The sequence below is a fragment of the Magnolia sinica genome, chromosome 15 (genome assembly GCF_029962835.1).
Source record: "Magnolia sinica isolate HGM2019 chromosome 15, MsV1, whole genome shotgun sequence".
Classification (NCBI taxonomy): domain Eukaryota; kingdom Viridiplantae; phylum Streptophyta; class Magnoliopsida; order Magnoliales; family Magnoliaceae; genus Magnolia; species Magnolia sinica.
The window spans coordinates 54,392,404-54,418,832 of NC_080587.1; the positions used below are offsets into that span (position 1 = coordinate 54,392,404).

Genomic DNA, 26,429 nt, shown 5'->3' on the forward strand with positions numbered 1-26,429 from the left:
GAACGCCAAAACAATTATTCATCAACATTAAACACAAGGGATGGCATAATACAATACTTATTCACTTTTCTTTCGTCCAATTTACATCAATTTGAGAAGTTAATAACCCGTGGATTTTAACTAATCGACGTTGTGGAATCCCGGAAGAAGGGAAGTCATGAAGCCAACAACAATCATCTGGATTTCCTTGGCAACGCCCCACCAGTTGATGCCATCCCTTCTACCGGGTTCTGGAAGGTTTTCGTTCTCCAGTGGCTGGTTTCTGTTGTCAGGTGGCTGATTGTCATTCTCCGCTCCGAGTTGTCCCTCTGAAAAGGATGATAAGACGGGCATGAGAACAGGAAATATTCAGAGTTCAGCTGATTGTTCAGAAACATGGCTAATTATTCAGAAATGACTAATTCTTTCATGACCAACTGAGAGGATACCATATTATGCTCAGGCCAAGATTTTTGTGCAGCATGCTCAGATTTACAGTTAGTACAAGTGCAGCCCATGGTTCAGTTGATATTTTGCTCCCCACCATGGATGGTTCATGTGACAATGTGGACACTTCAATTGCTGTCCAGCAAATAGATGGTTGAGAATCTGTGGAGCACCTTTTTCTTCACTGTCCTTGTGAAAAAGAGTTGTGGAACAACCTGGGGGGGTGGCAGGGGGAAGTACGCAAAAAAGGCAAGAGCCATTTGAAGGATGGCCTTATTGGCAGGAATTTTGTCACTTTGGGAGGAAAGAAACAACTGTTGCTTCAGAAATTGGATGGATCTGGTCTCAGTTTGTTTCATCAGGGCTAAGCAATTAGTTCAGTGGTGGAATATCTCTGCAAAATGTTGTAGATTCTAATTTTTCTTTTCATCTGCTTCGTAATTTCTGTTAATAGCTTTGTCAAATAAATAAATGATTGCCTTTCAAAAAATAAAAAACACTACATGGTTGAGAACGAAAATATGGTAAAGGTCTACATTCAACCACGAATGATGGCTAGGACCTTCCAGTCTGTAGGATTTCTCTCTGAAGGCTAGTAAAGGTCTACATCATAGCACTGAACAACCATTGGCCCCACTCATGCAAACTAAAAACTCTGCCATGATAAAAGGAACTTCCCACAAACTGTTTAAGCCAATAAACACACAAGAAATGATAATGGTGTGAATGAGAACCAATGGCACTTGTAACAGAAATCACCAGGAAGCTACCCAGTAGGTGTGTCACAGGGGCTGGGGCTGCCCTTGAGGCGAGCAAAAATTAAATTCTGAATACGCCTATGACCACTTCAAAATTTGGGCTCAGACCAACCTGAAACAGGCCCATTGACAGTGGGCCTCATGGCACTTGTACAAGAGGCAGCAGGTGCTTGTGTGGAAGCAGGTGCAGCAACATAAAAGAACCATGAACCGGAAATAATATCTTATGGGTCACCTAGGAGCCAGCTGAACCCAAGCACAGGTAAAGGAGATGGGATGATGTTAGGTGGGCAGCTGGCTGTACAACTTTTGCCCAGCAATAATGATTGGCAAAAGAATGATTAATAAAGCCAACTCCAAAAAACCTGGGACAAGGCTACAATGTGCAAGAGAAGATTCTATACCATGGAACTGTCATCTTTATGCTTTTCAGTTAGAAAAACATGATTGTAAATTTTTGTGCATGTAGAGTTGTGTGCGCATAACAGTGCACAAATGCATGCATGTGTATGACTGTGAATGCACATATATATAAATAGATGGATATGGATGCATGTGTGCAGACGTAACATGGTGGTGCACACACATGGGCGGCGCATTCACAAAAGGTGGGGGGGAAGAGAGAGAGAGAGAGAGAGAGAGAGAGAGTACCGGGCCGAGGAGCATTCTCATCCTCTGGCCTAACAGCAGGACCATTCTCTGCCCTGACAGCTAGTTGTGGAGGTGCTGCTGCCCTCTGCATGCCTTGTGAAAGCCATCTTATAAGAGGGGTGAGAGCTCCAGTCTGATATCTATAGAACCAGAAGTCAACAGACCTTAGTTACCACAAGTTAAATCAATGCAATCAATGGTTATAGATGGTTCACCATCTTCAAATGACAAGGGTCAAATCAAAGCAGGCGCAATCAAAGGAATGAGGAATATAATGCCGCAGTAAAGAAACTATAGAAAAAACAATGATGTGCTAAAATGATGAAAAAAAAAATGGAGCAAAGTCGAACTTATCACAAGATCCATCATTTAATTGGGTTCTTCTTTTTTTTTTCTTTTTCTATTTCTTTTTTTTTCTTTTTGTACGAGGGATGAGAGCTCCAGTCTGATATCTATAGAACCAGAAAGTCAACAGACCTTTGTTACCACAAGTTAAATCAATGCAATCAATGGTTATAGACAGTGTACCATCTTCAAATGACAAGGGTCAATTCAAAGCAGACACATGTGAAGGAATGAGGAATATAGTGTCGCAGGAAAGAAACTATAGAAAAAACAATGATGTGCTAAAATGATGGAAAAAAATGGAGCGAAGTCGAACTTATCACAAGAAAACCATCATATAAAAATCCAAGAAAATCCAAGTTCCATCGTTTAATTGGGTTCTTCTTTATTTCTTTTCTTTTTTTTTTTTCATAAGAGGGGTGAGTGCTCCAGTCTGATATCTATAGAACCAGAAAGTCTACAGACCTTAGTTACCACAAGTTAAATCAATGCAATCAATGGTTATAGATGGTTCACCATCTTCAAAAGACGGGTCAATTCAAAGCCGGCACAAGCAAAGGAATGACGAATATAATGCTGCGTGACTATGGAAAAAAAAAAATGATGTGCTAAAATGATGAAAAAAATGGAGTGAAGTCAAACTTATCACAGGAAATCATCATATAAAAATCCAAGAAAATCCAACTTCCATCATTTAATTGGGTTCTTCTTTTTTTTCCTTTTTTCTTCTTCTTCTTCTTCTTCTTCTTCTTTTTTGTTGGGGGGGTGGGGTGGTGGGGGGTGTAAGCTGGATTCAAACCAAAGACCTCAATGTTTGAAACACAGGCTGTCTACAACTGATATACAGGCCAGAACCCTCATTTTACTAGAATATTAAGAGGAATTGCTCAACTACAGAGAGATTCAGGGTGCCAGAATTTAACTTTAAAAAAGAGGAAATAGTATGTTTGGCTGCTTACAGATAAACAAACGAAGCAAAGAAGAGTAGAAGGATGAGCCGTTGTCTTGATCCATCTTGGTTGAACATAAAGACTACAGCTGCCAGCTTTAATATGAGCAACAAGTCGAGCTGAAACCCAAACTGAAATCTCCTCACAACTTGTCTTTGCGGTGGATGTTGTTGCCTTCCTTCTTGCCCATCCTCCTCACCAACTGCTCCTCCCTCAGCAGCATTTGACCTTCTGATGGAACACATGTAACCATTGCAAAGGAAATAGCACTTAACTTTCACATTTATTGCAGTGATCAGACTTAAGTCTACACTTCCATATAAACAACTTATATATATATATATATATATATATATGCATGTAAGGCTCAAAGAACTGAATTACTTCTATGTTAATTTTTTTCCATTTATATAAATCATCAATTATTCCGAGTGTTCTCGAAATCTAGCTCCCATGGCACTTCTGAAAGGACAAGGTCTACATCTGGCTATTGTCCCAAGCTCTTCCAAAATTGCAAAAGAAATAGCATGATTCTAAACAAGGTTACCTGGTCATCAGTTGCTCTAATATGTGGAACAGGAGAGAGTACGCAGTACACGGTGTCAACTAATGCATGGTATGCTAGGGACAGGAGCATGTGGGTCACTACAGTACATCACATTAGGTATAATTGATATAGTTTTACATACAAATTGATATTGTAATTTATATGTGATATGATGAATATTATTATTGTTCATCCCCTATGCTTCACATTATATATGCATTTTGTTGCAGAAATCAACATACAAATCTCTAGTTTCTGGGTATAGATTGATATTACAAGTTGATCTACACTAGGTGTACCGAAACATAGTGATCCAGAACAAAAATGGCCCATCATCCAGTTAATGTGGGGGATTAGTGATTTAGGTAACATTGGTTTAAACAGCAGTTTCAGTGTGACTCACCTGGAGATTGTAACCAGTACAACCCACTCTTAACTCACCCCAACTCAGTCGCAATAGTTACTCAACCATTGACTCATTTCATTGCCCACTAAAAATGAGTCAACTCGTTTGCTATGTCATTTCCTCAACTATACAGTACTTAACTAGAAACTTTGAATTTGGGAATTTTTTTACCAATAATAGCATTAGCATCTTTTCTATCAACAATAACAAATTTTATTAGAGAAGAAGGAACTGCGATCCGTTAAGATAGTGGATAGGTGGTTCTAGTACAAAAGGACAGTCTCACGTGCCCAGGAATTGGCCTACCTGGTAACATGGCTAACCACTACCAAGAACTCATTATGATGAAGCCTGATATTTTTTGACAACATATTCATGCTTCCACAGAACCATTCCTCACCTGTTGACAAAGGTATTCAATAATGGTAACAATGGCCGTAACAACCACCGCCGTTACCGTTACAATATAGGCCATAATTGAAATTGCGTGGATTGTTTACCACGACACGTGCGGAAGCTTTACAAAGCTTAGAATTATGGCTAAGTCCTAGAGAGGGGTAAACAAAACCACTTAAAATTTTTTTGCCTAATTAACTAATTTACCCATTCAAATTAACAAAACAATTAACACTTAGGCTTCCAAGCTAAAGTGGGTCCAATCACATAGACTACAAAAGATGCAACAATAAGCAACTAGTTTATAAGGAGATAATGATCTTGTGTGTGAGATAAGTTAACTATTCAACACCTAGCATACATCCAATTATGCCTTCATATAATTCAACAAATTAAGCTCGCAAGCATAAATAGAAATATGCGTAATAACAATCCCAAACACAAGCATATATAGTGATTCGGCTACTTGCCTACTCCACTCTTGACGGACACACTCTCCTCGAGTGTACCGGAATTTCACTATTGGAGGTTTTAATCAAGTTCACCTTTAACATTTACAAGCGTACACTCCCGCCGAAGGCCTACACAAGGACTTGACACACTTACACTCACGTGTTAAAGGAATACGTTTCCACCTGTGTCGGTGGCTCTCACAAAGACTTGATTTTCTATCGACTAACCAATAACCACTAGTAGTCATAATCCAAAGCTCTACGTATACTCCCGTCGGAAGCTCTTCATGGAGACTAACAAGTACACACCTATGTCTGGTGAATGCAGTCCTAATCCATAGCCCTACATACAATCCCGCCGGATGATCCCTATGGAGACTAACACGTACACACCCGTGTCCAGTGAATTCGGCTCTACACAAGAGCCTAAGTCCTACATAAGAACTTATTCGAGTTTGGGTCACAAACTCTACACTCAGTCCTACACAAGGAAAGAGTGTGAATGGACTCTACAATTGACAACTTGTCGGATTGCACCCCTTCGTAGCGCCTTCTTGAGATGCTTCTTCAATGCTCTCTCATGCTTGAATTAACTTCTCAATTGCTCACACGTTCGTCGATGCCGATGGTTCAACTCCACGAATAAACACCTTGCATACGATATACCAATGAGATGACCAAGGTAATGGGATGATGGTTGAATCTCTTACAACTAATGGATAGTTGATTTCCAAAGAGAATTCGCCTAGATGGGTCTTCTAGAGAATATATACAAGGATATACATATAGGCTTAGTGTCTAACCTCTAGAAAATAGTGGAGATCAAGATCATCTTCACAATGGAGGTTGGAATCCTCATTAGAGTAGTAAAGCTCAAGAAGATGACATGAATCTCATAGGTTTAGAGGCTTGCGATGAGGAATATGAGTGGGAATCACCTCAGCTCTAATGGCACCAAAAACCCATCAAAATGCCCAAGGTCCGACTACCCTTTATAAAGAAACAGATTTGCAACCATAAAAAAAGGGACAAAAAACGGCACATTCGATCGATCGATTAGGTCTGTCAGTCGATCCTCGATTCAATCGAGATCGATCGAAGTTCTATTGATTCGATCAGGAAAATCTAGGGATGTGCAGTTTGCTTGCTGGACTATTCTAGCGAATTTTGATCAAATCCTTCGATCAATCGAAACTAATCGAAGGTCTATCAATTCGATCGAGCTTTAAATCGACAACACAGAAAACTACTGATTTGGGCTAAATGATTATCAGCAGCTTTGCACCTCTAAAGCCTTACCTAATCATGATCAAATTAAGATCCTTAGGTCGTGTGATGATCAAACAAAGGTTTACCTATTTGAGAATGGATCATCTAGAGGCTAGAGTGTTTTGGGTCTAAGGTTAGGGTCACCAAGGCACCTCATGATTTACTTGTTCTAAACTCCTTGATACTTCATATCCTCTAATGTCTTCGGTCTTCAACTTCCAAGGGCTCAACCAACTCACTAACACACGGACCCACTTGATTGACAAATAGGTGCACAAATAAGTGCACTAACAGTAACACCCAAAAATGCCTTATTATTATTATTATTATTATTTAAATGTTATATTAGCCCCATAACGAACCATTACATGCCTTTCTTTTCCAAAATAGCCATTATGGCCACGCTACGCATAATAGTTCCCACCGTTACTGTTACGTAACCATTTTTTTAATACCTTGTTGTTAACCCAAGCCATAGCATTACTTGAATCTCCTTTGACAATAAGAGGATCTCCAAAGGAGTTAAAATATAGTTGATAAAGATAAAATGTTATTCTAGTGACGTCCTTAACATAATGTTTATCATGACAACAACGCTTGTATAGGACCATGCAATCTGCATCAGCAATGAACTGTGTCAATAACCATAATCAATCTGAACACGCGCACACATATCATATTTAGATCAGGATAAGCATAAAATTATTGCATCCATTTATCAGGTATTCTATTTCTTCTTCTTCTTTTTTCCCCTTTAAATAGCTCATCATCATCATCTGGGCCTTATCCCAACTAATTGGGGTCGGCTACATGAACCTATTCCACCATTCCACTATCAAGGACCATATCCTCAAACTAAACAAGGCCCAACCAGGTTCAAACCAACAACCTCTTGATCTCAAGTCAAATGCTCTATCATCAAGTTGTGGACCCATTTGTTGTTCTTTAAATACGTAACTTTCAATAATTTCATCAATAAAAGAAAATGCAAAATGAACAAGAGCATGTCATCAAGATATAGAAATAATTCTCTTTCCACATTCACTCAAGCCACTAAATATACATTTCAAGATATACACAATAGAATATTATCCTTAACATGACCAGTAAAAGCTGCATGTGAAGTGCTCGCAATGCAAGTATAGTAACAAGCGTTTGTAAATCATGGGAGGCCTTTTTGTTGGAGAGAGAATGTGACACAACTTCATTTTAAATTACCTAAGTGTCCCTTCAATTGCTTAAAAACCTTTTAAAGTTTAACAAAAAAAAAAAAAGCTTAAAAACCTTACTCTTGTTCTAAAGGTTGACTTATTTCGTATGCCTAACCGCTTGTGATGTTTTGCTCTTCACAATTCTCGCTATATGTGGTAGAGATTAGTAACAATAGTTTGACATAGGAAAACAAATGAAACAGTTTCGTGTGATTATTCTCATCACTGAGTCTTAGGTATTGTCTCTTTGTAAGACTCACTTTAAGTTAATCAACGCCACCCAGTGTTCGAAGTATCGGTATCGTTACAAGTTTCACTAGCCGGGGATACGGAAACAATATCGATATCGCCAATAATATCGCTGAAAACCAGAAATGCGGGGAAACATGGGGAAAACTGTGGAATTTTCAGTGAAACTTCGGGAGATGTTAAAATGTACATACTTGCATATTTAGAAATAAAAAATTTTGCAAAAATGGCCTTAAAAGCATTTGTTGGTGTAAGAAATTAGTTCAACCATCCCATCCGGCCTATTTAATCATCCAACCTTTCATTCAAACATCCATCGATATTGCAAAATATCAACAACACATGATATTTCACTAAGAAATCATCGACAATTGGAAAGGAAACAAAAGATTGCGGTCTCAATATCACGCATGTTACGATATCGATAATATTGAGATATTATCAATATTATTAATGACAAATTGAACACTACATACAACCATGTGCCCATGAAAAAAATTGGAATAATTTTTTTTCTAGTAAACAAATTTATGATGATTCAATACGTTGGCGATATTATTGAAATATCATCGATACACTTATGATACAAGCATTACCTAGAATTGATATAGTCAAAAATATTGGCGATACACTAGCAATATTGATGCATTGGTAATACAAGCAACACTTAGAATTTACATAGTTGAAAATATTGGCGATTACGTTATTGGTATTGCTACCAGTGTTATCGGTACCGCTAAGCCGGAGATAAAGATAATATCGGAGATAATTCGATAATATCGGAGATAATTCAAACATTGACACCACCTAAGGGAGTACTCAGGCCTACAAACCTCGGGTAAGGGGGATCAGTAAATCAGGCCAAGGAAATGTATCCCAAAGCAGTTGTAGCAATCCGGCATTCCTTCACATTGATCCCATTTGATATGCCATCATCACACGTGCACACTCACATAATGATGTTGAAAACCCACTCAAGTTAGTTGATATCTAGCCATTCTATTTACACAATCATCTAGCACCATTACAACCTAATTGATGAGCACTCAAGCACACCACTAGTTTTTTTTTTTTTTTTTTTTTTGAAACGACAATGATGCTTCATTAAGAAAGGCCGAGGCCAAAAAAAAAAAAAACTAAAGCTAATAACATAAACCAAAGACCAAGCTGAAAACAAAGCTTGAATCTACTCTTAAACCCATTCTTCTACATTGAGACATGCCCTTTTGATAACTTCTGAAACTCCTCTCTTTTTGTTTCTAAAGCAATTCTTATTTCTTTCCCACCATAAGGCCTAAAGAATTGCTAACAAGCTTAATCTCAACCTTTTTTTCCTAGATTTTCTAATCCCCCCGCTGTTCCAATAGATGCGAAATTCCTCTAATGACTTTGGAAACACCCAAAGGACCCCAAAAGACTGAAGAAAATGATCTCACACTTCCCTAACAAAAGAGCAATGAAGAAAAAGGTGATCCATAATTTCCGCATCTCTAAAACACATTAGGGAAACGTTTGGAAGAATCGTATTCCTCTTACATAGATTGCCAACCGTTAGAACTTTATTCCTCCCCATTAGCCATTTGAAAGCCGCCACTTTCAAAGGAGCACCATAACATCAAAGATGGGTCGGTAGAGCTATCCCATCATAATCCTCTCTCTCACTCAAAAGACCATAGATAGACTTAACTGACAAAGAACCGGTTTTTGCTTTTAACCATGTGAAGGAGTCCGCATCTAATAACACTAGAGAAACCTTTGCCAACCATTATAAGGCAGGGTTATGCCGAGAGATCCATCGCAAGATGGTCATGTATTATTTTGAGTCAATTAATGAGGTTCATTGGAAGGCTCAATGAGTAGAACAACAGTTGCAGCAACATACTCTCTAATATTTTGGTTCTCCAATTGGGGAACCTTCTATGAGAAGGGGTTCGGATCAATATCTCAACCGAACTCCACCACAGGGTTACCGACCACCTCCCCACCCTTTTCTGCCACACCCGCGGATGCAAGCTCCTCTTATAAGCCAACATCAACCTTTGCAATGCCCTCCACAATAGAATTCATGCCAAAAGCAATCAACAGTACAGGGACATTACATCAATGGGCAAGGTCTTAACCCTAATCATTCCCTTCGAAGAGAGCGGCGGGGTGTTGATTGTTATCGTTGCAGACAGATGGGGCACTTTTCTAATGAGTGTTCGCAAACCAGGAACCTCCATTATTGCGGTAATGAAGATCCCTACTACCCAAACAGCCATGAGTATTACGATGAACACGTCAAGATGGAACAGGCTTATGTAGAACCTGCATCACATCTAGAGGACCCTTCTGCAAAAATTGCGGTTGAAGCTGAGAATGAAGACCCCACTCTTACCATAAGCCACCTCCTTACCACCATAGAGGAAGAGGAAGACTGGCGATGAACCATTGTTTTCCGTACACGAGTAAAATGTCAAGGCAGGTTATGTAATATGATCATTGATGGCAACAGTGCGATGAACATCGTATCTCAAGAGGTGATTGATAAGCTCAAGTTGCCAACTAAAAGGCATCCAAAACCATATAAGGTTACATTGGTCGACAACACTGCCATCCCCATGACTTGAAGGTGTTTGAGATCATTTAAAATTGGCATATATGGGTATGATATTTGGTGTGACATAATTCCGATGAATGTCACCCACATCCTTCTTGGTTAACCTTAGCTCTTTAATCGAAAGGTACAAAGCGACGATGAAGCTAATAAGCATACCTTCATATGGCGAGGTCATCGTATCCTTCTTCGCCTGTTGCAACCTACGTCACCTCCTTCATCTACAACTTCATCATCGACATCAGTTGCTCTTTCAAACTCCAATGTTTTCACCATGCAGAAGTTTGAAGAAGAGAGCAAGGAAAAAGGTGTAATGTTCGCTCTAATTACGAAACAAGTGTAAGAGCTTGTTATTGACCAGGATGAGCATATTCTTGATGAAGTCAAATCCATGTTACATGACTTCCAAGATTTAGTCCCCAATGATCTGCTTGAGGAATTGCCTCCATTACGAGATATTCAGCACACTATAGATTTGGTTCCTGGCATACCGGATGAGTCTTGCCGAGCACGCCAAGTTGAAGCGTCAGGTTGACGAGTTGCTTCAAAAGGGCTACATTTGAGAGAGCTTGAGCCCATGTGCAGTGCTAGCCCTCCTTACTCCCAAGAGGGATGGAAGTTGGCACATGTATGTACAAAGTCGAGCTATTAATAAAATCACAGTGAAGTACCATTTCCCCATTCCTCGGCTTGATGATATTCTAGACTTGATGCCAAGTGCTAGCGTCTTTTCCAAAATTGATCTTCACGGTGGATACCACCATATTCGGATCCGACCTAGTGATGAATGGACGACGGCATTTAAGACAAAAGACGGCCTTTATGAGTGAATAGTTATGCCATTGAGTCTCACAAACACGCCTACCACTTTCATGCGCATCATGACACAGTTGTTGCGCCCTTTTATTGGTAAGTTTGTCGTTGTCTATTTCGACGACATTCTCATCTACAATATACGTCAAGAAACGAGCACCTCAATTACCTACGTCTTATCTTTAGAGTCCATTGTTGCGAATGCTTTGACATCAACTTTAAAAAGTGTACCTTCATAAGTGCATCGGTGGTTTTCTTAAGGTACATTGTCACGTCGCAAGGTGTAGAGGTGAATCCTGCAAGGGGAAAGCCATAGTTGATTGGCCGATGCCTACCACTATCTCTAAAGTCCACAATTTTCGTGGCCTCACTACATTTTACAAACGTTTTGTGTGGAACTTCAGCAGCATCATGGCCCCAATCACTGATTGTATGAAACAAAGGGAGTTTTGATGGACAAGTGCAGCAACACAAGTGTTTGATAGGATCAAACATAACATGACCGAAGCTCTAGTATTGCGCCTTCCGGACTTTAAGAAGGTATTTGAGGTGAGTTGTGACGCCTCTAATGTCGACATTGGAGTTCTCAGTCATGAGGGCCATCCAATAGCTTTCTTCTGCGAAAAGCTCTCTTATGCGAAACAACGATACTCCACTTATGACTTGGAGTTTTATGCCGTTGTTCAAACTTCGCAGCATTGGCGTAACTTTTTGGTTGGCACAGAGTTTGTGATATACTCTGATCATGAAGCACTCAAGTATTTAAATTCCTAGCAGAAGGTGAGTGCTCGTTGTGTCAAGTGGAGCACTGACCTTCAGGAGTTTTCTTTTGTCATTCGTCACAGGCTAGCAAGGACAGTTAGGTTACTGATGCATTAAGCCGTAGCGTACATCTATTGTCATCGATGGCAGTCACTATTCTGGGATTTGAATAGATACGGCGAGAGTCTGCTGACAACAAGGAATTCAGGCGTATTTATATTGACATTCTTAGTGGAGATCATGCAAGACACCCACATTTCAGCATTCATGATGGCTATTTGTTCTAAGGACGCAACTTTGCGTACCCAGTACATCCATCCGTGAGTATGTTATGAGAGAGTTACATGTCGGTGGGTGTAGTGGACACTTGGGTCGTGATAAGACCCAAGCTCTCGTTGGAGATAGATACTTTTGGCCTCGTATAAAATCAAATGTTGCTAAGATTTGCCAGTTCTCCAGGGTTTGCCAGCTCGATAAGGGTCCAAAGAAAAACAGTGAATTGTATCAACCATTGCCGATCCCACATGCTCCATGGGAAGATCTCCACATAGACTTCGTCCTGAGTTTGTCAAAGACCACTCAAAAAGTTGATTCAATATTTGTGGCAGTTGATTAATTTTCAAAGATGGTTCATTTCATACCATGCTTGAATACAGCAAATGCTCTCAAGATTGCTCAATTATTCTTTCGAGAGGTTCATCTTCATGGACTTCCAAAGACAATTGTGTCTGATCGTGATACTAAGTTCATGAGTTAATTCTAGAAAACTCTTTCGACAACGACAAAAACCGAGCTTCAGTTCTCTAGTGTCTACCACCCTCAAACTAATTGTAAGACAGAAGTGGTCAACCGTAGCTTGGGCAACTTACTATAGTGTCTTGTCCGCGATCATATAGCTACATGGGACCTAGTAATACTGATGGCTGAATTTGCTTATAATAACTCAATCAATAGGTCAATTGGGATGTTACCTTTTGAGGCAGTAACTGGTACACAACCACTTCTCCCGATCCATTTGATTCCTTTACCTGTAGAGTCAAGACCAAGCGTAGAAGTTGATGACTTCATCCGCCATATGTAGCAAGTGCATCATGAAGTTCGACGCAATATCACCGCTAGTAATGAAAGCTATAAGCAGCATTCATATACGAGATGTTGTTATCCTCACAATGCGGGACCATTCAAAATCATAAAGAAGATCGGTGAAAATACTTATGTTTTAGATCTCCCACCAAATTTACTTGTTAGTCCTACTTTCAATGTGGAAGATCTTTCCATTTATCATGGGCATCATACTGACAATGGTTGGCCTGTCAATAAGGAGGCCCAAGCCTCCTATTTAGGTAGTTAGCTACCAAAATCAATTAGCTAGCTAAGAATAATCTAGTAGTCAAACGTTTTTAATGCATTCTTATCTCTTTAATCCATTTTCCATATTTGTAATAAGTCATTGGTTGTCAATGACATTACCTTTTTTCCTTGTATATAAGTCTTAAAAGCCTAAATAAGGGCCTAAGATGAGTAGTGTAGAGGCATCTTGAAATTTAAACAAATGTCTTGAGTTGTTCTCCTCTATTTGTTTGTGTTCTTGTGCTTAAGATTGAATGTGCCTACGTTTGGGTGGATCCTTCCCATCAGCCGGCAGCGCGAGGGTTGAGTTCATTTGTTTTAATGTTTGGATTCCCAGCCCTCCCAGTATTTTAGGCACACATGCATCCTTCTATTGAACTAGATGATATTTGCTTTTTCCTCTCCGCCTTGCCATAGAAAATCCCTTCAGATTTTTCAATTCAATTGACAACACAACTAGACAATAGAAGAGGACGTGAAGTAGACAAGCACATTCTCCATGGCTGATTTGATTAAGGTGATTCTTCCGCCGAGTGATGAAGTATTTACTTCTCCAAGTTGACAATCTATTATGATCAATATGCTCAATGATAGGATCCCCTAAGTTTTTTGAAGATCGACCAGTGCATAGAGGAAGGCCCAGATATTGCGACAAAAGAGACCCAACTTTACAGCCAAGAGACAACGCAATGTTGTTGACAAACCTTTCATCCAGCCTCACCCCCAAAATGACTTGACATCTGGAAAATGGTCAGGAATGAAAACAAAGGTGTAAGGTAGCCGCACGAGGTAAGAATAAGGGGCAGTGGACAACAAATTATGCGCAAATACTGCAATAGGAGCATGAGAGAGGGCATAACTTTAAAACAACACTTAGCCCATCAAAAGAGTCAAGTTCTGAGTGTATAAGCGTCCCTAAGGGAGCAGATGAAACAAAACTTATAAGTAATTAAAGGGAAAAAAGGTGATGAGGGAGAAGGAGAAAAAAGTCACCCTTAATGCATGTCAAGCAGAGGTGTTTGATGTTCTTGGGCAGGGTGTCGATGAGGACTGAAGAGATTGAATTAAGGAAAGACTTGGATAGAGAGATTAAAATAGAGATGAGGGAGAGTATATGAACTACTCTTGAGGATGGCCGTGACATCAAACGTTCGAGAGGACTGGTTAGATTCATAATTTGGTTTTCTTTTTCTGGTTTGGGGGGGGGTGGGGGGGAAGTGGGCAGTAAAGGATTATTTAGGGGTTTACCTCGTGCCTTTAGCACACGACGGCAAGAGACACAATCATCTCAGTCTGATATTCATAATGTAGATGAGGATGAAGAGCCACAAGCACTGTGATGAGACGATATTTACGAAAGCCACTAACAAGCAAAAGAAATTACAGCAAATGTGATCAAAACAAGTTATAGAAAATCTTGAGAAGGTAACAACAGAGTTATTTTTACATAATAGCATCCCTCCACATATCATTGATTCCTCATATTTTTAGGCGCTTGTGGAAGTAGCGACAGATATATGACCTAAGATTAAAGCATCAAGTTCTTATGACATTAACATAAAGTATTCAAATGAAGTATACAATGAAGTATGGGCTAATATACAATCATTTAGAAGGATATGGGCAAGTAGAGGATGCATAATCATGTGCGATGGTTGGACTTGCCAAACTAAATTGAGCACAATAAACTTCATGTATACTCCCACCTAGGTAATGTATTCATTAGAGTTATTGACGCATCTAGTGAAATGAAGATTGCTAGACATTTATTTAGCCAAATGGAGAGAATGGTGGATGAAGTTGGGAAGAGAAATGTGGTGCAGATTGTCAACAATAATGAAGCATCATATAAAGCAACGGGAAAGTTGCTAATGGAGAAAAGGCCGCATCTATTTTGGTCGCCTTGTACAACCAACAACGGATATTGAGAAGAATAAGAATATCAAAGTTAATTGAGAAGGCAAGGTGATGTAGAGCGGGTCGCGAACACTTTCATGGACAAGATGGACTAGGGAAGGCCTGATCGAAGGCGGAAGTGATTAGGACCGTCAGAACCCTAAAACAGGCGTATCTCGCAAACCAAAATGAGTTATTCGGCGTACAATATATGATTTTGGGGTAGGATGAGCTACTTTAGCCAACCAACCTGGCAACGCTAGGTTGCCCATGCCGGATTTGCGAGATTCCATCAGATCGACGGTTGAAAGTCCATTTTAATTTCTTTTTTACTATTTATAATAAGTTTTAGTTCGATCATAACTCTTGATCCTTTGAGTTTTAGGAGTCGTGCCCAACATGAAAAGGGTTTAGAAAAATTAGGAGAATAATGTGGTTAGGCCAAATTGGACACTTACTATTTTTGGCCAAAAATAATGAAGTCTAGTAGAAATCATGACCGTCTATAAATAGTAAGTTTACTATTTATAGTAAGTCACGTATTTTAGGGAGTTTGAGTTGGAGCTTGATTCTAAAACTTCTTCCTATGTTTGATATCACTATTTAATGGATTGTAAATTCACTTTTATCATCAATAAATTTACTTTCGAATTTATTAGAATTTATTTCTATTTTCCTATTTTCCCTCGTGGATTCGAGGAATCTCTACGAGGAGTCCAGATAAGCTCTAAGGATTCGAAGTAATTATCCCCTTGAGGAAGACGATGATCGACCTCATCACGTCCATCCTTGCATCACAGGGTTGATTACAACATATATTTACAATCACAATTGGATAATTGCCCTCAAGAATACATTCATAAGCAAGCAAGAGTTGTTGAGGTTAGGGGCGACTTGATTCATTACAAATTTTAAAGCCATGGAGAATTTATATAATCATAAAGGGGCACTTGACAAGATTATTGCATCTCAACAATGGTTAAGCTATAAGTATAGAAAGAGGATGAGTAGTTCACCTGTAAAAATGTCGATGATGAGGCTTTCTTTACAAGGCTATGGATAGAGCAAAGTTATCCATTCGACTTGATAATAAACACTACGAGGGCATTTCGCATCTCTACAAATAAGAGCTTATTGACTTATTTCTTAAAAAAAAAAAAAAAAAAACTTTTAGACCATTTGGTAAAAGTCTAATCATAGGGCTTATTTGTTTAGAAAGTAGCAAATAAGCTTTGATTTTATAAGTTGGGGAGATGTTACTTTTTGAAAAAGATCTTATTTGGCTCAAGGTATCCCGTATCGGTATCGGTTGGCGTAACGGTGCCCTCCGATACCGATACGGATGCGGGGGTGTAAAGGCGATATGGGGGCGTAACGGCCCGTAACGGTGCTTTTTTTTTTTTTTGCCAAAAAAATATGAAAAAATATGGATTAAATCTGAAATATTCTAAGCATTCCAAATATGCATTCATTTATAAATTGGAACATGTTTATGGTGGTCCACTCTTTGGTGAGAAGCTGTATCGGACTGTCTGATTAATTTTTGAACCAGGTAACCTGAATTTGACTACAAAATTCATATATTTAATTTTCTAAATATCTAATTTATATACTTAACAATTTGATATCATTTCTCCCAATAGTTCTTTAAAAAAATGAAATTAAATTCAGGTAGATGGCGTTGCCAATTTAGGGCTGACTTGGAGGACCAATCTATACCCCAAATTAGCCTCAAATTCATGCAATTTATTGCCATTATCCCACTGATGAATTGGTGAACATTTATTGGATAGTGAATCATGAAAAAAATCAAAAGGCCCTATTTTAAAAAATAAAAGTCCATAAATTAACAATTAAAACTATTCAAACAATTTGATTTTGGCATTGTGAGTTAGCAATTGTAGTCCATAATTTAATTGGTAAATTTTAAGTTAATATATATCTCGTGTACAATTTTTTAAGGGCCTGAATTAGGCGGGACTCGGATTGTGAAGTGTAGCACACGTGTTAAAGTTTTTTGGGCCCCACCCGTGATGAATGTGTTATATCCACACCGTCCATCCATTTTGCCAAATAATTTTAAGGCATGAGCCCAAAAATGAGGCACATCCAAAGCTCAGGTGGACTGCACCATAAGAAACAACAATAATTAAACGTTCACCATTAAAAATTTATTAGGGGCTACAAAAGTTTTAGATCAAGCTAACATGTGTGTTTTCCCTTCATCCACGTCAATGTGACCAAATTAATATGTTAGATTGAAAATAAACATTACAGTGGACCCTAAGAAATTTTTAATGGTGAGCATTCTATAACCACTGTTTCCTATGGTGTGGTCCACCTGAGATTTGGATATTACTAATTTTTTGGATCCTGACCTAAAATGACGTGGCAAAATGGAGGGCCAACATGGATAAAATATATACATCATGGTGGGGCCCACTCGGGTCTAATCACGAGGTATGTGTTATATATAAACCGTTCATTCATTTGACGAGCTCGTCTTAAGGCTTGAAAAGATTGGATGGAAAATAAACGTTATAGTGGGCCCTACGAATTGTTTAACGATGAAAATCATTATCTCCGCTGCTATTTTTGGTGTGGTCCAGACGATCTTTGGATATAATTCATTTTTTTGGTAATGCACTAAAATGATCTCTAAAAATAGATGAACGGTGTAGATATAATAAATACATCACTGTGAAGCCCACGTAACTCTTATCTCCTTTGAACCGTTCGTACAACTCGGAGCTCGAGGAGTGTCAGCGCTCGTCTTAGCATGACACGTACCTACAGCAGCTAGCCGGTGTGTGGTACACCTGCGAATAAAAAAAGAAGGGAGAGAGAGGGAAACCGAAAAGAAAAAAGAGAGAAAGAAGAGAGAGAGAGAGAGAGAGAGAGAGAGAGAGAGAGAGAGAGGAGAAGAAGAAGAAGAAGGACACCATGGCCGCAGCCGCAGCCGCAGTAGGGCCGCAGCTACGCAACGGCCGTTACAGTCACAAAATCAGGGGGCTGCCCGTTTCGACCCCGTATCGCGTAACGGTGTCGGCCGTATCGTGACGGATACGGGCACCCTGATTTGGCTTAAGCGGGTAGACATATTTTTGCTAATTTTTGGAGAAGTTTGTCCTTAAACTTTTCAAGTAATTCCCATCTTGCCCTCTTCTCTTCTCTTTACAGTCTCTTCGAGGTAGGCCCACACGATGAAAACCCCATATTGAAGGTGGGGCCCCCACATGATGAACGATCCACATCAAAGGTGGGACCAAATAATGCACGGTCACATCAAAGGTGAGCCCGACATGATGGATGACCCACATCAAGGTGTGGCCCACATGATGGACGATCCACATCAAGTAGACCCGACTTGATGGACAATCCACATCAAAGGTGAGACCCACATGATAGATGGTAGACATTGAATGTGGGACCACATGATGGAGGGTTGACATTAAGAGTGGGCCCACATGATGACCCATATTGAAGGTTGGGCCCCACATGGTAGACGATCCACAACAAAGGTGGAACCCACATGATGGATGCTGGACATCAAAGGTGAGCCCCTCATGATGAATGACCCATATTGAATGTGGGGCCCCACGTGATGTATGGTTCACATCAAGGTGGGCCCACATAATGAACAGTTTACATCAAAGGTGCGCCCCCACATGATGGATGGCCCGCATCAAAGTGTGGCCCGGCATGACAGAACATCCACATCAAGTGGACCCCATTTGATGGGCAATCCACATCAAAGGTAGGACCCACATGATGGATAATGGTCATTGAAGGTGGACCCACATGATGAATGACCTATATTGAAGGTGAGGTCCCACACAATGAATGGTCCAAATCAAGGTGGGCCCACATAATTGATGGAGTGGGCTTCACATGATGGATGCCCCAGATCAAAGGGGGGCCCCTCGTAATGGACGGTCCACATCAAGTGAGTCCCACTTAATGGACGATCCACATCCAAAGTCTCCATGATGGATGACCCATATCCAAAGTGGGCCACATGATAGATGATCCACATAGAAGGTGCGCCTCACATGATGAATAGTGGATATCAAAAGTGGACCCCATATGATGGACAATCCACTTCAAAGGTAGGGCCCACACTATGGACACATCAAATGTGGACTCCACGTGATGGGTGATGAATAGTGGACATTGAGGGGCTTCACATAAAGGACAATTAGCATTGATGATGGGCCCCACGTGATGGATGACCAACATCAAGGTGGACAACTAATGACGAATGGTCCACATCCAAGACAGGTCTTACATGATGGACGGCCCACTTTGAAGGTTTGGCTCACACAATGGACGGTCCACAGCAAAGGTGGGCTCCATATGATGGATGATCCACCTCCAATGTACAACACGATGGATGGCCCAAATGTCTTAAAATATGAAGATTGTAGCCATCCATTCTTTTGTCATTTGGGGCATGGTTCATCTATGGTGAGATCCACCAAAACAACCATCTGGATTGCTCTTATAATAGAGTTGTTGTAATCTTTAAAAATGGCGTCAATTACCCTTTTTTTTTAAACTCTTATTTGAAAGTTTTACCAAATGTGCTTATTTCAAAAGAGCTTTTTTTGGACTTGAAAAAGTGATTTTACCAAACAAGCTTATTTAAAACATGAGCTAGAACACAAAAAAAAAAAAAAAAAGCTTATTGGAATAGCTCTTATTGAAAAAGTTCTCATTGAATTGGAGTAGAGATGTCAAATGAGCCATACAAGAATTATTGGAAGTTAATAGATAAATGTTGGAATGGAATGAATAGCTTCACCATGATCTCCATGCAACAGGTAAAAGAAGTTATAGTTATTTAGTAATTCCTTAGTTCATACTAAAAGTACGACTTATGAATTACTTTTATTAAACATATAGTATAATATATTGATTTGTTCTCTCCTTTTAAGGGTTGCACACTACTTCTTAAACCCTTTATTCCAATACACACTTACATATGAAAAGGATAATGAAGTTACTATCAGTTTGAAAATTGTTATTAAGAAGCTAGAACCATACATTAATCAGCAAGTTAATGCCATTAATGAAGTAAACCACAATTTAAAATTAGGTTTTCTATTTTGAAATGCATTACAAATGTCACATATGTAGACTTGAAGTACTTATAACTTGATCATTCACAAGTGGAGATGTATGCATTGGCAATAGGTAGCCTTGGAGATCCACTTTCACAAGCTGTTATACAAAAAACTAATCAAAATATAATGAATATTATGTAAGAATTAGGATAAGCTTAAGCCAATTATAAAATTTAGACCAAACATATATATCTTTACTAATTTAATAAATTGATATAATCATTTGTTACCAATCAAGCCCAATGGTGAGTCAATTATGGGGAAAGTGCAATCAAAATTTTGAGTTAAGATCATCCGTTAGTTGTAAGAGAAATTGGAGTACTTTCTCCCACATCCATACAAAGCAACAAAATCGATTAAAGCAGATAAAAATGGAGAGAAATGTATTTAGTTACTACAACGTGAGGCTGCGGTTTATATATATATAATCAAGATGACAAGCTAATAACCAATCACAGTATTATTCAATAAATTCGGACTATATTTTTGCTGAAAACGATCTTCTCCCATGGCTTGAACAAATGGAGAGAAAAAAGATAGCCGAAATTGTGGAGCTTAGATTCTCATATCTCGTTATAGAAACAGCTCAGCCTCCGAGTCGTCCAAAGATGATTATTGAAGATATTAACGAAGGATGGAACTATAGTGCTGGTGCAATTGAGACTGATAGCAATAGCAGTGAAAATAGGTGATCCTGGTGGAGACTATGATGATCATGGAAGTAGTATTGGTGGACATGTACCTATTGGTGGTGCTTGTAAGACTAAGACAGTGTCACCGTAGTGCCTAGCACCTATCCCTATCCACATGACATCGCACCCAGCCTAAGCCTCTCCAGTCCAATCAAAATTGCATAAAGAGCATAGTACCGACTATGGAGATGATTCTGAAGCGCCTAGTCAGACTCGAGCAGATCACGGTGATAGTGAGAATAGTAGTAGTCAGAGGACACATGCCTATTATGATTATGTCGACGACGATGTTGACTACCAAGATGTCATTGGAGCCTATGCGTATGCCTACCTATCCAATCCTATAGTCTCCATGACTTAACTCCACAGAACCATACCCATATGATCAATATGGGGATTATTCCAAGCAACTACAACCACCACCACAGTCGTCAATTGGTTATGAGACATATGGGTACATATCCAGCTACCCTTAATATTGTCGATATGGATATAGACAATACGGCAACACAGATGATGATGATACTAAGAAGGCCTGACAATCCCTTTGGTATTGACAAGGTAAAACACTTAGACTTAATCTTCAACAATTACAAGTGTTTACAGGTTTATTATTATAATTTGAATCATTTCATAGTCCAATTGTTGATAGATATTCATACTAGCAATATATGATTTACGACATATATCAACAATTTATAGCCAAAAATCAACATCCCAGCTTACAGTAGGTCAACCCGACATAAAGCATTCTTTCCCAAAGAATGTTTTGATACACCATTGAATGCATGTTTTATTTTTTTTTGTTTTTTTTTTTTTTTTAAAAAAAAAAAAAAAAAAAAAAAAAAAATCATGTCCGATACAGGCCGAATACCGAAATACGCTGCCATATCATATCATTTTTTTTTTGTCAAGCTGATACACCTGTCGATACTGATTTTCAGGAGCATAGGTTTTTCACCCTTTTCCTTACCTCTCGCCACTTGCTTCCCATCATCTGAAATGCACGCAAAGATGTTGATGAGGACATTAGACCCTTCAAAGTTTATCAAAGACGAAGGCGGCCAACGAATACATCTTTATGGCTCGATGATGGTTCGTGGCACAACCAAGGAATATTTTAAAGACCTTAAACATGTCCCTGGATTAATTGAAGGCCCCACATTAGGAGGACACAGGTGCAGGATGAGTTAGAAGACTGATCTGTTACACGGGATTTTTTTATTTTTAATTTTTTTTTAGAAAGCTTTGTTTTGTGTGTTTTTTTCTTTTATTATAGGTGTAGTTTAGTCGTTTTCTTTTAATCCAAATTTTATAAATGCGGTGTTTTCTATCCTAAATCTAATGATTTTTTTTTAATGAAAGCTTAGTGCCTCCTTCCCTTTCTCTCTGTGGCTCGTAGCACAACCAAGGAGGATTTTGAAGACCTTACATGTGTCCCTGGATTAATTGAAGGCCCCACATTAAGAGGACACACGTGTAGGATGAGTTAGAAGACTAATCTGTTATGCAGGATTATTTTTTTAGAAAGCTTTGTTTTGTGCGTTTTTTTCTTTTATTATAGGTGTAGTTTAGTCGTTTTCTTTTAATCCAAATTTTATAAATGCGGTGTTTTCTATCCTAAATCTAATGATTTTTTTTTAATGAAAGCTTAGTGCCTCCTTCCCTTTCTCTCTGTGGTAATGTTTTCTCTTCCACTAATCTCCTCTTCTTATAAATTTTATTTCTAGCCCTCCAACCTTCTTCTCTATCTATACCTAGTATTCTTTGATTGTTATTGACTCTGAAAATCTGAGAATTGATCACAATCCTCTCTCAGATTTTCCAACTGTCCCTATTCCAAAAATCCTTTAATTTCATGGACTAAAGAAGTTGCATTGATTGTTGGATTAAAACCATGCAAGATCGAGAGGTCTCATCCCTCGCCGGATTCAATCCATGGATGATTTGAATACAGTACCGCATGATTGTGATGATAATCTGCAACCATTGCATGTTTCCTTTGTTATTATCTTTATTATGATGTGGAATGTTGAGTATTTCAATTGATTTGCTTAGTTTATTTCACTGGATAATTTTTGTGCTCACACATACATTCTAGTTTAGACCGCCCTGCATCAGATGCAAATGATGATATGAACTCATTTTCACACATACTTGAAGAATATTCCAGGCCCCAGTGATTGACTTATACTAGCCACTCAACAAGTAGAGGAGACTAAATACCCATTGAGCCACTCTCTCTCCCTACTTTTCACAAACTATGAAGTCTAGCTACTGATGGGCAATGATGTCAGGACCAAGTTTTCAAGAGGGGAGGGCCAAGCCACATCCCACATCAAACAAAGGGTTCCACTAAAAACCCAATGTGGAAGTGGGGGAAAACCCATGAAAATTGTGTAGTGCTTTTCTTTCAAATGAGCCTGAAAATGAAAAAGAAAAGTAAGCATTTAAAAGCAATGGAACCAAGAGGAGTAAGATGAGGATGATGACAGCAAAAACTTGATTTTCCAAACTGCCCAGCAGAAAAATGTGAAGTATAAAAGAATACCCCAGAGTTACGCGGCAAATAGGCAGCAAAGGAAAAGTATCAATAATTCGTTAACCACTAAGCCTGTTAAGCAAAAATACATCAACTATCCACACTAGAGGGATCATAATGAAGACGTTTAATTTCTTCCTAGTCATTTTCAACTATATAAGTGTCATTATGAGGTACATAATCCTCAAAAAATCCCAAAATTAACTTGTTTCAGATCATAACATGTTGATTATCACAATTTATCACATCAGGCATTGTTAATGGTGAGTGTTGCATAGATACAATTTTAAACCCTTGTTTCCATATGATCACTAGACAAATAAATAATATGACGGGTAGACAGCCAAACGATCAATCCATAATAAAGGAAAATTCAAAAGATAAGACCAGTAAGTCACAAGCAACTCCATAAGAAAACTTGGAAAACACTTACGTGGGGACATTGTAGGTGAGAGGGATAAGGGTGTTAGAAGGAAGTCCAGCCATCGGCCCCATAAAAGGAAGAACAGGAACAGCATAAATTCCTCCACCACGGCTATTCTGTTCCTGATTTTGCAAAGGGATATACCCTGGCACGAGCGTAGGGTACATGATTGGAAGCAGCTGGAATTCAGCATTCGGAAAAGGTGGAAAACCAGAAAAGGTGGGTGCCTGAATAACAAGTCCACCCATCTTTTACTGTTAATAGATGAGGGAAAACACTAATCATTTGCACATATGAAATAAAGAAACAAAAATTTCTAACAACTGTCTTATATCTCATTGTAGTTTTTGTCACCCAAGGAAATGAAATGTGGGAATTTGAAAACAGAGGCAAGAGAACACTCGAACAGGTATTTCAATCGTTTGTAAAATAGTTAACAGGAAACTCATGTTGGGTTTTCATATGTGGTTCCCAAAAATCTGTACCAGGAACCCTAGCTGTTTCCAGAAATTCATACATGCTGGTTCTGCAAAGCATTGTATGTTTGCCCTTGTAAAAAAAAAAAAAAAAACCATGTCTCTAAAACACATTTCATCAAGTGAAAGAAACGAAAGATTGCCTACAGTTTGCTGAAGAAACAGAAAAATGCAATAGGCAGACTAACGCATCTGCTACACTACAAGAGAGTGGTAGCAACAAGCAGGTAGCAATCATCCACCATGTGCAAGGACTAAAAGAACAAGAAGGCCCGCAACACATAAGGGAGTGGCAGCAATTGGCAACCCATCGAAAGGACATGAAGCATACATGTATATTAATCCAGACCATGCAAATCAGGGGTCCAACATTGGATGGAACGCGGTCCAGAAGTCGCCCCAATTGGGCAAACCTCACCTCTGATAGTAATGGGGATTGAATACACTGATACAGGCGAAATTTGATGCTAACATCCGTCCAACCAAAATTATTTTCAAGCTATGCTCCAATTCACAATTAAACCATGATTTGGACCGTCTGGATTGAATACACTGATACAGTTGGTGTGTTGATACTGCTCCCTTAACATTGTAGCCAATTCACACCACACTCTAGCTCCAAAATCCAAGTTTCCACGCAGAGGAGGAAATCAAGAATTTACGAATCCAGCCCTAATTCATTAAAATTAAAATCAAGTGCTGAATAAAAACCCAAAGAACGCACTAATAGCACTAGAAATCCATTTTCTCACAGAATTCGATACCCGAAATTACAAATACATCCATCAATTCCAAGAAAAGTAGAAACTAATAAAAAGGGAAGGGAACCCTAACCCTTGAAATCGATTATTTGAGAGGAGAAAGGGAAGAAAAAACGTAGCGAAATGAAAACATGAAAGGGAGACATCTAGAGATTCCGCACCTGAGACTGCTTGGGATTCTCGTCTGATGATTTGGGGACTTCAGCATTTTCCACCATTGCAGAAATTCGGGATCGAGCTTCAAAGCTCTCTCCGACAAAACAACAGAGCTTTTATAGGGATTACAGTCAGAATACGGAGACACCCGACTCCGCGTAGTAATGCGGGGAAGAGGATTGGCTGGTGTACCTCACACAGCAATATAGCTGGTGTATTGACGTCAGCAAGTCATGTGGGTCTGGTCAAGAGGTATTTGTTATATCCAAACCGTCCATCTATTTGACGTGCTCGTCTTTAAGGCTTGAGACGAAGAAGAAGTGAGATCTAACTATCAAGTGACCACGCTGCACAAAAAAACAAAAAAAAAAAAGTGTGGGGGTGAGTGGGGTTTGAATGTCTACCATTGAAACCTTTTTTGGGGTCACAAAAGTTTTGGATCAATATGAAATTTGTTTTTCATCTTCGTTCAAGTCTTCGTGACCTTATGAACCGATTGGATGGAAAATAAACGTTATGGTGAGCCCTACAAATTGTTTAATGTTGAAAATCATTATATCCGCTGCTATTTACAATGTGGTCCATAATCTTTTGGATATAATTTATTTTTTGAATAATGCTCTAAAATGATCTCTAAAAATACATACGCAATATATATAATTAATGCATCACTGTAGGCCATGTTACTTTGATCCCCTTTGAACCTTCCGTACAACTTGGAGCTCGAGGAGACTACTCGACTTCGCACGACACATACCTACAGCGGCTATATAGCTAGTGTATCGTACAACAGCCAATCCGCTTTTGGCATGACCATTTGCTGAGGCGTACATCCCCATTGTTGCCTCGTTTTAGGTAACGGCTTGGCTATTCCCCCTGCCACCAGCCAACGGCTAGTGGTCGGTACTCCGTGGACCCCACCATTATGTATGTGATTCATCCATGTCATTCATCTATTTTTTTCATATCATTTTATGGTATAAGACCAAAAATTAGGTATATCTCAATCTTAAGTGGACCACACTACAAGAAACAGTGTTGAACCAGCGTCGATCATTAAAAACCTTTTGGAGGCCATAAAAGTTTTGGATCAAGTGGATCTTTGTTTTTTCACTTCATCTGGGCCTGTATGACCTAATAAATAGATTGGATTTAAAATAAACAGTACGGTGGGC

The 26,429-nt window shown here is 39.1% G+C and overlaps 1 protein-coding gene across 3 annotated transcripts; it reads right to left on the reverse strand.

Annotated features, from left to right (window-relative positions):
• LOC131226782 (uncharacterized) lies at positions 1 to 25,416 on the reverse strand. 3 transcript variants are annotated; one of them, XM_058222508.1, is made up of 5 exons: positions 25,260 to 25,416; positions 23,871 to 24,088; positions 3,140 to 3,358; positions 1,836 to 1,975; positions 1 to 308 (listed from the first exon to the last, which is right to left on the reverse strand). In XM_058222508.1, the coding sequence occupies exons 1-5, from the start codon at positions 25,314 to 25,316 to the stop codon at positions 121 to 123; spliced, it is 822 nt and encodes a 273-aa protein (XP_058078491.1). In that variant the 5' UTR covers positions 25,317 to 25,416; the 3' UTR covers positions 1 to 120. The 3 variants fall into 3 exon arrangements, with proteins under 3 accessions (XP_058078491.1, XP_058078490.1, XP_058078492.1); XM_058222507.1 differs by having other exon boundaries at positions 3,140 to 3,361; XM_058222509.1 differs by having other exon boundaries at positions 3,140 to 3,361; positions 23,871 to 24,115; positions 25,260 to 25,374.
• Positions 25,417 to 26,429: the final 1,013 nt, after the last annotated feature.

Coding starts and splice junctions, on each gene's coding strand:
- LOC131226782 (XM_058222507.1), bottom strand. CDS start 25,316: ATGGTGGAAAATGCTGAAGTCCCCAAATCATCAGACGAGAATCCCAAG. Junction 3,362..23,870: donor CTCACCTACAATGTCCCCAC/GTAAGTGTTTTC, acceptor GTGTTCCATCAG/AAGGTCAAATGCTGCTGAGG. Junction 1,976..3,139: donor TTTGCTTCGTTTGTTTATCT/GTAAGCAGCCAA, acceptor CTGGTTCTATAG/ATATCAGACTGGAGCTCTCA.